This window comes from Anarhichas minor, unplaced genomic scaffold (genome assembly GCF_050575085.1).
Source record: "Anarhichas minor isolate MPS153535 unplaced genomic scaffold, ASM5057508v1 ptg000030l, whole genome shotgun sequence".
Lineage (NCBI taxonomy): Eukaryota > Metazoa > Chordata > Actinopteri > Perciformes > Anarhichadidae > Anarhichas > Anarhichas minor.
The window spans coordinates 10456059-10469763 of NW_027466476.1; the positions used below are offsets into that span (position 1 = coordinate 10456059).

A 13705-nucleotide genomic window follows, 5' to 3' on the forward strand; every position below is an offset into this window, starting at 1 on the left:
GAGTTCAGGTCACCTGCCCCCATGGAAGATACCTTTTCTTTATATTAAGATTTTATTTTAAGACTAGTCCGGGATTAAGGTTACATGATATATTACATGTTTCTACTGTCTTGTACCGCTAGCTGTGCTTACAATTCTGAAGCTTTAATGCTTTATCGCAACTAAATGAACATTTATTTCCCGCCCGAACTACAGGTGCACCAGTTGGAACCAGGATTCAGCTGGTCACACTCACAACATGTTTTAATGAGTTGTTTTGTGACCTCTTTTATTCACTGGACTCCTTTGAGATCGTTTCCTTTGAACGGTCGGGGTCGATGCTCTGACGCTCTCCTGGCCCCCGTGATCCTGCCATTGTCACGGCCGGTTAGATGACACTCTGAGCCCGTTTTCAGTTATCCGCTCACCAGGAAAGCCAGCGTGAAATTGGAGCGATTTGGAGCTGGCATCTGCTTATGTCGCAGTGTGCTTGATGCTGCGAGAGCAGTTTGATGAATTCGCTATTTCTGATCTTTGAAGCCGATCCTGTCGGAGCGCCATCTGCTCATCAGGATCAAACTGCAGTTCAAAGTGTCCTTTTGAAATTAAAGGTGCTGCAGGTAAGATGTGGCCGAGTGTGAGGGAAGTCGCTGTTTTGACAGTTTCGCCAAATACGTCGATATATTGTGCTGCAGAGATATCTACCGCCAACCAGCAAGGTCTGTCTGTACTTCTTTGTGATACCTCTTGTTGCTCGAGAAGCGATGGAGTCAGTCTTGATTTAACATGCAATAGATCACGCATTTTAAATGTCAACATCGCAGTCGATCATGTTCATTTAATTGTAGGAAGCCAAAATCATGATCACGAGTAGTGTTCGATGAATTGTGCGGCCCTAATGTTTTGATAGTTTGTTCATTGGATTGAATTCAAAGTGGCAGAAATGAGAAAACGACTCTCCTCGCTCTTCAACTTCAGGTGTATTTCTTTGGAAGGTACTACGCATTGCACCTTTAAGTCTCACTTAGATCCTCAGTCATTTAAAAACAAAGTATTATAGCTTCAACGGCGAAACATGAACTGTCAGTGACATCATTTCTCTAACGAAACAACTGCATCCAGCTCCCTCCCTTGTCCCATTTATCTTTACCCCTTACCAATGTATCCACATGAGGCCAATGACATTCAGCTCACAGAGGAGATTTCATGCGTATTCCCATCCCCCCCCCCCCCCCCTTTAAATGTGCATTTCCGTATCATTTCATACAGGAGAGCTACATTATATAGGCCAATCCCGCAGCATCACTACACAGCAGAAACAGATAAAAGGATTACAGCTCATATTTTAATGCTTCTTCTTGTTGCTGTAATACACTGGATACTTGTTGGGCATTTTCCCATAAATCAACATCTGTTCACTGTCAGATGTATAAGCATTCATAATTAGACATATAAAGATCTGCATCCTCAGGGGAGAAAACCCTCACCCAGGTTAATTCTGGCAATACAATCTGTGTCCTTTCTCCGAATGAAGTTTAGGGAGTGCAAGTGTGGATACTGAAGGCGTCACAGCAGACACAGTAGATTTCCACTCCGGGCTGATGGCGAGTCGCCTGCCTCTGTGCCATTTTTAGCCTGTGGCCGCCCTGGCTGGCCTCGGTGCCACCTTTGCTGCTCGGTGCCACGTGTGGGCAGACGCTGGCTGGGGGCCACTCCCATCTCCTGGGCTGCATGGTGGGGCTCTCCCATGGGACTGGGCTGTGGGGCGAGGTGGAGGACGGAGGGAAAGAGGGGGGGGGGGTGCTGGCCACTGACTGAAGCACACTAGCGGTCTTAAGGAGCGCTGCTGAGGGGAAGTCCTGTGCGTTTGAAGTAGGTACCTTAGAAAGCCTGTTTACTCGGGGGGGTGGTGGTGGTTGGGGTGGCTTGCTGCACAAGAATGCCTGTGTCATGACGGGAGAGGAGGAATGCACTCCACAATCCCAACACTGTAGGAGCCTGGGCCACAGCTGAGGTGGCAGCCATTTCTTCTTATTTATTTTAGCTCCTGCTCCACTCAATCACCGGCCTGTCTGCGGCCCGAAGCATCCCTGGAAAAAAAGAGAAGAAAAATGGCCTGCGCTTTTATTTATGGCTTGAGATTTCCAAGTATTTACCAGCGCAGTATCTTCCCCCGATGTGGATGAAATATAGGATTATTATTATTTTTGTTCTGCTTTAATCATTTATTTATTCAGGGGAAGTTCACCAGAGCACGGAGGAGCTTCTGCCTCGCCTGTCTTCACATACACACGTTCGTATTCATGGCATTTCAGTGGGATCATAGTTCACACTAAATGTTAATTTGACCAGGTGAGAGCGCACAAAAACTGTACTAAGACGCCTGGAGATCTCTTAACATTCTCCCAAGAGCGCTGCACTTTGGGTCACTGATACATACGCTTGAATGGGTTTTGAAAGTGGCTTGTGTTCATCTGATGAATGATCTTAACTGGCTTGAACGCCAGAGAAGGTTAATGCCGAGCGCTGACACGTCCGTCACGTTCGGCTGAAACCACCGCCACTGGAAACAAATTTGTTTTGCCTCACCCCGCTGCCAAAACACGGCAGGAGGGGAGCTCACCAAAGCCTCTTTAACACACAAGCTTCTTGTGACTCCACGTGCCCTTTGTTCACCGACCGGTTTGTTTGTAAGTGGGCTCCGTGAACCTACATGAACCCATTTATTTTCATTCAAGGCCTGTAATGTCTCTCATGGGGACTACAGGCGGAGGTTTATGGACATTCAGCATATTTTCGGTTTGAATAAAGATGGGCTCGTCTTAAATGCAAAAATAATTCCCCAGCGCTCCCGTCACACACACAACCAGAGAGTCTGCAAAAAATGATTAACTGTTGAAAAACCTTCTACACCGTTTACTCCAAGCTGTGCAGCACAAAGCCTATACCATCATCAGTCAAGCATTTTAGCTGTAGCTGATACAGTAAATGTCGGCGGCTTTGTTAGCAGTTAATGAGATTTTAAAGTCAATTTCATTGTTTGACACATTACATATTCACACCATGTATACATAAGATTGTTTTTTTTGTCAGCGCACAGTAAAAGCAAACAACATTGACGTATATTGCTTCGCTGATGGAAATATTAATGATGTTCAGATTGCAGTGTTTCTGTCAATAAAGAGTTTCAGAGTTTGTTAAACTGTAGGTTATAATAAGTAGTAAACTTGTGCTGGAGTGAAGTTTGTAATCATAGAGAAGGTCTCAGAAAACATTTGAAAAACTCCTTGAGTGCACCGAAGGTTCAGACTTTTCATTATCTCCAGCAGGCTCAAGCCTGAGGGGAGATCATGCGTTCGGTTGTGTGTGTGTGTGTGTGTGTGTGTGTGTGTGTGTCTGTCTGTCCACAGCTAATCTCGCATACTGCTGGACACATCAGTCTAATATTGTCTGTGCTCATTAATGACTGTTTGCTCAATGGCCTCTTGTGGTTACAGCGATTCAAAACCTATTTTATTGTTTTTTATTTGTCGTTGAGTGCTGACTCCTCCCTCCTCTTAAACGGCAGGTAGGAGCAATCAAACACTGCTTCAGTAGCAAAAGGCACGTCCGGCAATCGTCTCGGCTAAGAACAAGACTTACCTAGTCTACCCCGACATGTTACGGTCTACTGAAGTTCGGCACAATAAGAGATGAATAAGTCCTTGTTTTTTACATTTTCATCGCAATTTTGACTGTAAGGAAGTTGAGAAGGACCATATAATGAGATTCAACTCCTCCTTATTTGGGAGGGGAGGGGGAGAAACATCTGGCGGAGGGAGAGTGCACTTTTCTAGTTTCGTTTTGAGACTGCATCAAACGTGTTCGAAATTGACCAAAATTACCAAACTAACTAAAAAATGCGGTTGACACCAAACGAAACAAAAAAAAGCAGACAGCCTTACTGTTGGCCTGAAGCTCCAGCAAATTAAAAACGCTCTCTGATGATTCATTCACATGCTAAGAAGTTCCCCACCGAGTTTTCACCCTGCAACTCTCATGCTGGCTTTTTACGACCAGCTAAGCTGCTGACACCCGAAGGATTCGGCAGTTCCCCGTCATTACAGTGGAAAATTGAATCTCCTGTGCGTCTACCGTAAAGCAAAGTGTAAAGTAAGGGATATCTGTGGCCACTTGATCGGTCCTCGGAGAAGGTTTACCGAGGACACCAGGTGAAGGATTTCATATCAGCAGTGACAGGTTCGACACCTCAGCCTTCAGTGGAAAGCTAAGCGGAATTAGTGGGGGAGGTTATATATACGTGCTCCTTCAAAACGGGACGAATAAGCTTTTGCCAGGAAGTGCAGAGCAAACTGAATATTGTCAAATCTGATGATTCACTTCATTTTCATATCGAGTGGAGACATAAACGTGCTTTGAAGTCAAACCTGATTTTCCTGTTTTATTACCACAACAACTAATCTGTAGATTGTAAAAATGCCTAAAAATAGTGACATATCGTGTATTTTATTTGTGCTGTTACAGGCAGTGAAGAGACTTCAAGCATCATGAGCTCAGAGTCTTGAGGGTTTCCTTGACAAAGGAGCTCAAGGCTTCATTTAGAGCCACCAGTGAACCACATGTCAGGACCATTAGCTGTGTTTGTGTGTACAGTGCACTACGTTGCACATTTATGAAATACATACTATCATTTACTAAAGGGCATGGATCTGAATGCACACTAAAAAAGCGAATGATGGAAATTTATATTACCATACGAGTGGTTTTGTGCCACTCTGGCTGAATGAAAAATACATTCAGAATGTTCTAAAAGTCCGTCACAGTTTTCCAGAGCCCAAAGTGTCATCCTGAGATATGTTAATATGTTCAACCAACAGTCCAAAAATGTTTACAATAACAATGAACAGAGAAATGCAACAAATCCATTAATTTCAGAAGCTGGGACCAGAAAACAAACCTGGTATTTTGGCGAGTGGTAAAGTGAATTGTTTGCAGTCATCAATAATATATCAATATATGTATAAAACACCTTTGCCACATACTGTGAACTCCTGTAGTCCTGCCACTACAAGAAACTCATTCATATTGATTCAACGCTCTTGTCAGCTTCAGTACTGAATTCTTGTGAATCTGTGTCATTCTCAATGTAACAGTGGACCAAAGGTGTGAATTTACTCACTAATCATTTCAACGTAAAAGCTCCATAGCAGCTGTTGTCCACAGAAACGTGTGTTGTTTAGATAACCGCATACCATTTGTGCAGTGTGATTAAATGTGTTTGATTAAAGACTTCTTGTCTTGCTAACACTTCCATGTCCGCTGTCTCGATCCCTGTACAGAACCAGAGCTGGACGTACCCGGGACCCTGGACTCTGTAGCCCGGCAGGTCAATGAGACCGTCCGCCGCCGCCGAGATGCCGGATTGGACGACTACAACATTGAAATCCTGCTGGGGGTTGACGACTCGGTGGTTCGGTTTCATGGCAAGGAGCATGTGCAGAACTACCTCCTCACTCTCATGAATATCGTAAGTCACAGACACTTGTTTTTGTCACTAGTTTTAATACTCGTGTTGCAGTCACTCCTCTGGCGTCCAAATATGGTAACTTCCGCTCATTGGTTGCCAAAAGCAAAGATGGCGGCGGCCATAATGCTGAACTCAAGGCTTCAAAACATTATCATGTCCACTTCTTCTATACAGTCTTTCCCTTTGACCACCAAACTCAAATCAGTTCATTCCTGAGTCCAGGTTTGAAAAAATTCCCTCCAGGCGTTACAAGTTATAGATATCAAAGCATGGATTGTTCTATGGTGTTCCTCGGCGTCTTGCTGTCTTATTGTGGTATTTTGCTTAAGCTTATAAAAATTTGGCATCAGACCCGTGTAATATATGATATTTACCAATCAATCGCTCCAACAACTTATAACACATAAGTGAGCATGAGAATGTTCGTCATATACTTCCATCAAAATGTTCTAAGCCCTTTTACACTCTAAACCTTCAACATTTGAATTTGCTCCAAACCAAAACACAACGGTTATTACAGATTCATGACTAGTAAAATGAGACAGACAGTGCTGAGCTGCACTTCAAATTAATCTTCAGGTTCCCAGCTTTCAGACGCTGTGTACCACGACTATGTGTCATATACTGTTGACCTGCTAACTCCTCCTTAAGATCCCCTGTGCCCCTCTTAAAACATGGATCACTGGGGTTTCAACCTGAAACAGCAACTAAACTCAGTTCTCGTGTCTTCTGAGAGCTGGATCAGTATTAGTAAGCACTCAGTTCTGTTTCCCAGGGCCAGAAGCCATACAGAGGAGGTTACACTGCCCTCTAATCTGCCTTAACAATCACACATTGATTGCAGCTGGTCATGATCTGAATATATACGTTAACAACAGCCTCTCTCCTGTGAGCCGTCTGCTGTGGCTCGGGGTTAAATCAACAGATCTGGGAGCTGGTGCGCAGTTGTCCACACCGGGATACCGAGGAATGATTGCCTCCGTTCAAACACTAAGGAGTGTGCCATTAAATCTGTGCAGGGATCATCCGTGTGTCTTCGATGTAGCTGCACCTCGTCGAGGTCGTTGAACCGAGATGCTTTTAGTTGGCGTTTTTGCTTTAATTCTTCTCCCCACAACATGTCATCAACGGTATAAAGAAACGCTATTCATCCCCAACCCCATCCCCTTTGATCACCAGCAGGAACAGCAGCTTCCATAGTTCTCTCCAGAAAGCACGGAAATAAAACAGTGGGATGAAAGTGTTCTGCCTGCTTCTACATCTGTGAAACGTCTCATTGAAGGCCTCGCCACGCAGCGAGCGGTGGCACGATTTCTTCCCCCACGGGGGAGGCTTTTCTCTGCCGACGTCTCCCGAAGCACATGACCGTCGATTGAATCGATTGCATTTAAAGCAGTATTAAAGCAGCCAACCCGGCGAGCGACATCATTGGATGCCGCTGCTGCGTATCAGACGGTGTGCTCCCATTGATTTCTATCAGGGTGATGTTGAGTGTGTTGCAGCACCGGCTGTATTCCTGATTACTTGTCATGCGTTTCCTGTGAAGGCATCGTCCCAGAAATATACATTTTTTTTAAAACCCTTTTCAGCCATCACTGTTGTTTACGCTCTTCCTCCGCAGTCCTTTGTCCTGCATTGTGCTCTTCTGAGAATATGAGAAAACACAGGATTGTTTTCAAGTATCGAGGATAATAATCGTATTTCTTGTGTGTTGAGTTTTAGAAAGGACGTTTCGTTAAAAGCTGTCTGAACCCTGACTGGCTTACACCAGCATCCTGCTGAGCGGATCCAGGCTCTCTGGACTGACTGGAAGGATGTCGGTTAATTTGATTGTCGACAGAAGCCAATCAGAGCCTCGTCAGTAAATGGGCTCCTTGGGTTAAACAGTTCGTCTGTGATAAAGGATAAATTCATCCAATTCAACTCTGAGACACATCATGACCTCATTACTTCATTATTATACAACTTGTGATAATTCAAATAAGTCAACATTGACTTGGTGTCACATGGGACACGAACAGCGGTCTCCTGAGTTAAAGTCCTTTGCGTGTTTCTTCCATCCATCCACCTCGACGCCTGTGTTCCTGTGTATTTGACGCCCTGGGAATGAGACTGTGTTTCTTACAGTATACTGTATATATACAGAAGACAGATTTCTGTAATCCATAATCCATAATTCAGAGAAAAGAATGTGTTGGCGTGTGCATCTCTCTCTCTCACTGTGTTGCCATGGTCGCCAGTGATGAATTTACGAGGTTATTTATGGTGTTTCTCAGCAGAGGAAACAGCTCTGACCTCTGACCTCTGAACACAGTAGACTGTGTGTGCCAAGGCTGTTCATCTGGACCTGCCTCTCTTCCTTGCCTTTCACCTCTCCGCTCTCCTGTTCCTTTCCATCCTTCCATCTTCTTCATTATCATTCTTCCCCTCGCCTTCTCTTTCCTTTTACTCTCCTCTCCTCTCTCTTTTCTTGTCTCTTCTTCTCTTTCTCTGTTCTTATCCTCACCCACTCATTTTAACATTTACCTCCTATCATTCCTCTTCTCGGTTTTCTTTTCTCTTCTTCTCTTTCTCTCCTCTCATCCTCGCCCACTCATTTTCCCATCCGCCTCCTCTCCTTCCTCTCCTCTCTTATCCATTTTCTTCTCTTTCCTCCTTCTCATCAACAAAGAGCCTCTACTTATGTATCGTCCCTGTTCTCCAGAGGACCGTAACTCATTGTAACATATAATGAGCTTGTATTCATGTACTGTACGGTGTTAATGAGTGTGTATGTGCTTCTCCATTGGTGTCACTGCTGTCAACAATGGGATCAACACCAATGTAGTTTTCATGGACGCACACTGTATTAATCTGTTTAATCTCGCTCCAGCTTTACGTTTGGTCCCCAACCTGCTCCAGTAAATGAGATAAGAATCAAGTCTTATGTGAGACTCTGTTTAGCGAGTGTAGTACAGGCTTCTAATGTCGGACAACTGGATTTCTGGGAGAATTTGTCTTTATAAAATCCGTGCTCAGAGCTGCAGCGCAGGAACTCCCCTCTGTTTTTGTCTCTCTCTCTCATACCATGCATAGCTGCTCCGTTCTGCTGTACTCTGCAATCCAATTTAGTTCAATGCATGCTTCATTATATTCTTTGATATTCACAAATTATGGGAAATTAGTGGTACGAGGTCAAACACTCTATGTCGATGTGTACATTTAGATTTTATAGGCTTCTTTTTTCTCCGAATTGATGCCTTTTTTCCGTTATTTTCCCCTCTGTTGTCTCTTGTTGGACCTTTTTTTCACTTGAGTAAAGATCGTGCCGGCTGCTGGTGGATCAGTTTCAGTCATAAGTGTACACATGGAAAGACACGCACGGGAATAAAATAGCTTCAGCCGGTGGCATCAGTTTTCCCTCTCAAGCCGTCAAAGATCAATATCATTTCTCTTGAAAGCCTCGGACAGAAGCCATTACGCACTCACTCACCCACCAGAAAATGCTCCAATGAGAGGTTACGTGATGCCCAAAATGTTACATCTCACCAACATTTCAGCGTGTCAGCAGACAAGATATTAAAAGGCGGTGAAGAGTTTGAAGTTGTCAAACTGGTAATCAGAATTTCTGCTCTCAGAATCAGAAGAAACAGATCTGTGTTCATGTGAGTTTAATTGGTTGAAATCATCAAAGTCAAACTCCACTTGATCAAAAGGCAGTAAAAAAAAAAAAATCTCCAAAAACATCAATAACAAAATAGTAGAAACCGCCTGTATTTATTTAGTGGTTATACATTACAGGGTTTCACTGATGAGTCCTCTTAATGGAACATAAAGTAATGCGTGACTTTTATGGACCTCTGTAGGTGACATGTGGGTACTGCAACAACATTTACATTGAAATATACCGTATTTAATTTTTCAAATCTTTTGTGCTCTTAACGGAGTGTAGTACAACACCAGGACTCACTACAGGCTCATATATTACAATAGAGTTGAATCAACATGTCTGCTGTGACAAAGTGTCACCGTAAACCAAACATTCCAGGTGTCACAAAGATAGAATTTATAGCGCTGTTGTTGCTTTTGATTGTATTATCATCATGTCATTCCAAGACCACGGCCATGAATCTGCTGCTGTAACAGCCTCCGCCCTTCTGGGTGTAGACTTTCCATCGAATGTTGGATTTTTTCCTCTCCCACTCAGCCACAACAGCATTAGTGAGGTCCAGAGGCTGATGCTGGTTGATCAGACCTGGCTCGCAGTCGGCGTTCCACTTCATCCCAAAGGTGTTGGATGGGTTTGAGGTCTGGCCTCTGTGCAGGCAAGTCGAGTTCTTCAACACCAAACTGAGAATCCATTTCTTCATAGACGTGACTTCTTGCACAGAGGTGTCGCCATGTTATAACAGGAACAAGCCACAAACCGTTGCCACAAAGTTGGAAGCTCACTACTGTCTAAAATACTATTGAATGCTTAGCATTATTATTTCATTTAAGTGGAAAAACACCAAACTACTAAAAGCCAAAAGTAGACTAAAGCGTCTTGTATTTCTTCAGCAGCTTTAGAGGACGACTATGATTCATTTAGAGATGCAATGATTAGTCGAGTAATTGATTAGAAGATCGACAGAATAACAATTGCCAACTATTTTTATAATGGATTAATCACCAATCGCAAGTAGTTTTTCATGCAGAAATGGCAGAAAATGCTGTCAAATATGGGGATTTCCTGCTTTTCTCTGTTTTATATCATATTTAACTGAATATTTTGGGGTTTTAAATAGACAAAACAAGACATTTAAAGTCATCACCTTGGACTTTGGATCTTAAACTGAGAAATTGGGATTTGTTCCTGTTTTTTTATGGTACCAACAATTAATCTAGAAAATAATCGGCAGATTAATCGATAATGAAAATAATTGTTAGTTGCAGCCCTGGATTATTTATCTAAACTAAATTGAATATAGTGGAAAAAAACTGCTAAAAGCATGTTATGTATATTACACTCTGAAAGGGGAACTCAACCGAGCAACGAGGCTAGCAGCTACATCAGCCGCTACCAGCCTAACAAAACCAAATCCCCGACCAAATCCTCACCCACTCCATGGGAAAAAGTTTTTGGCATTGTATGTTTCTGCAAACTATGGATACGTTGAATGTCGAAGTTTTTGCTTTCGGTCAGAGCGAGTGAGGTAGTATACAGAGCAACAGTTATTGGAATTAACGTGGTTTAATACCGAGTATAGCAAGCGAAGTAGTCCACTGAGCGTGGGAGGAGTGGTGTGTTGGTCAAACAAACACAGGACTTTCACCCAGGAGAACGGTGTTTGTTGATGTTACGCTTGTTACGTAACATTGTCATGCTTGTTACTTACGGAAGTCTGCTAAGGGTGATTGTTATTTATTTACGGTACTTACGTTGTTACGTTACGTTGTTACGTTACGTTGTTACGTTACGTTGTTACGTTACGTTGTTACGTTACGTTGTTACGTATTTATTCTAACACAAACCATGATGTTTTTTCTAACATTAACCAAGTAACCTAAGCAATCGTTTCATTTCATTGATCTGCAAGCGTGATACAAGGCTGATATGACACATAGACACATATTTTTGGTTGCAAAAACGCCGTCATAAAACTCATCCCGTGGTTTAAAGAGATGCACAATGCCAACATTTTTGGTTGGTTGGGATGTTCCGTGTTTGAAAAAGAAAGAAGAGATTGATTTATTCTTTTTGTTACTGCATTTATCAGTTTAGCCATTTTCAGCGTTCAACCTGATCCTCAAAGAAAACCTTTGGTTTCTCTTCTGTAACTTTGGATTTGTAGCTCTATTAACTGATGCCAGTTTTGGAACACATCAGTCCTGACAGCCTTCATACAGTTTGACAGACACACATGCAGACTCTTCGTTTCTCTCTGCAGCAACTCGTTTTTACGTGACTCCTGTGTGTATCGTGGGCAGAAAAGTCAACAAGAGACAAACCGTGATGCCTATATCTTAACCGCAATGGAACAATGAAATATAACTGACAAATTAAATGGAATTATTTTATAGTTATTTATAAGGGGAACTCCTGCTCTGTGTGGACTTTTGCACTAATGTCTTGTCAACATGTTGAGCAGCTCAGATTAATGCATCACTTCAGACCGCCCTATGAACAAAACGTCTAGATTAAAGACAAAACCTCCAACATAAAGACAGCACAAGAGAGGACAACAGAAAAGACAACGTTCTTGATGACCTTACACACAAGACAGTAAGTTTTAAGATGTTACATTTCAGCTGAGGAAGCAATCAAGTTAGTGGTATTGATCAGAGACCCCATCATCCCCTCCCCCGCTTCCCTCTGAAGAGATGTATTGTGGCCATTTTCAGCTACGGACCACCAGTGTACGTGAGCTGGATGGAAAAGAAAACACATACAGCAAGAGGAAGTGAGTCCTGGAGTGTTAATGTGTGGAAGAAGCTGCTGTGATGTCGAGTTCAGGCTCACGATCGACCTTTGGAAGCGAGCGGATCAGCGCGTGGGAGAAAGATTCAAATATGGTGTAATTTTAGCCGGTGGAGCAGAGCCGCTCAGTTCAGCATCAGCAGCGTTCACCGTCTTCTTTTCAAAATAAAGCACCCAGCTGGTCACAATCAGTCAGATTGTTGCTTCATGCAGACCAAAGTGGTGAGTGATGGATTCCGCTGGACGCTCTTCCTCCAGCGACGCGTCACCCCGAGAAGTCGATGATGCCAAAAACGGTAATCTGAGGACAATTAAGCACGTGATTGCATATTTAGCATCCACCTCCTCTCCAACCCCCCCCCCCCCCGTGTGGAAAACAGACATATTGTGTAAAGTGTATACACATACCCCTTTAACATTCTCCATGTCTATTCAAGACATCAGCTCCTATCAACTCGTAGCTGACCACCATCCTAACATGTAAGTTACCGTATCTAATTCAAATTATTACACTGCTTTGTTTAATACTCGACTCTAATTGGTCAATTAGAGGACAATTTCTAGCAATAAAATCATTTTTTTGTCAATAAAATCCTTTTAAAATATATATTTTATGTCAAATATGTAATTTCTTTAGTAAGTAGCGGTGTAGTAAGTAAAATAATGTACATAACACTAACGTCCAAATTGTACTCACTAAGCAAAATGATCATGATAAATACATTTGCAGAGCTATGAGAGAACTCAATGGAGCTTAGCGGTACATCAGGAGAGCGGTTCTATTCGTGCTTCACCATCACGACCTCATACATCAGCTGCTTGGTTACCAGCTAATTAGCAGCGTCCAATCACATTCACGCAGATGCGATTTCTCTGCTTAGATGAGCGTTCATGAGCGTGTTTAAGTTTGTTCTCCCAGCAGAATCCTCACCATTCCTCCTAATACAATACATTATAGTATAATTATCATCATTGCAGTTTAATCTAAATGCATTTGGATATTTCTTTCTGCGTGAATTTCATAACAGGGTGAAAATGATGCTGAGCATCTCGAGGTCAATCAGGGAACATGCACATGGAGTCAGTGTATTCAATATGTCGCAGACACCCGCCGACAGACTGAGCGACGCTGATCCCTCTGAGGGAGATTTGATCCCTCTGGCTGATTACATCCACAGAATAGGTCTGTGGGAGATAATGGTGAAGAGAGAACGATGTGTACAGCAGCGCGGGGACTGTCTCTTTGCATTACTTCAACAACGGTCTGAATACTAAACACGCTTCCTTCTTTCTCTCCCTGCTCCTCATTTTAAAGGCACTAAATAATATATTCTAACCATGGCAATTCAACATATCTTCTCTGGTTGTTTATATTTGTCACAGACACCTTAGATAGATCCAGACATGGCAATGCATCTGCACACACACACACACACACACACACACACATACACACACACACACACACACACACACACACACACGCACACACTCGAGCTTTGATTCTCTGTCTAAATCTTTGACTTTTTTTTCAGAACTCCCCCGGGCGAGTCGAGTCGGGTTTGCTTTTATTATCAGTTGAGCAGGAATGCTTCGTGAATCACCAGCATACTTTCATGCATGATTTGAATATCGACATTTGACTGTTGCTTCATTGATTTTTCGCTGCGGTTCAAAGGTCACGTCTCTGACAGCGGTTGCCTCGAACAGAGTCTCATTAACCCTTTAAACTCGGGGCGTTTTCTTTGCACCTGTCGCAT

At 43.0% G+C, this 13705-nt stretch overlaps 1 protein-coding gene across 1 annotated transcript in view; it reads left to right on the forward strand.

Moving 5' to 3' along the window:
* The window catches only part of adamts3 (ADAM metallopeptidase with thrombospondin type 1 motif, 3), a 115578-nt gene that overhangs the window by 48619 nt on the left and 53254 nt on the right, over positions 1-13705 (forward strand). The window contains exon 5 of the mRNA XM_076104702.1: positions 5319-5506. Coding sequence (XP_075960817.1) covers positions 5319-5506 — 188 coding nt within the window. The remainder of the gene's footprint in view (positions 1-5318; positions 5507-13705) is intronic.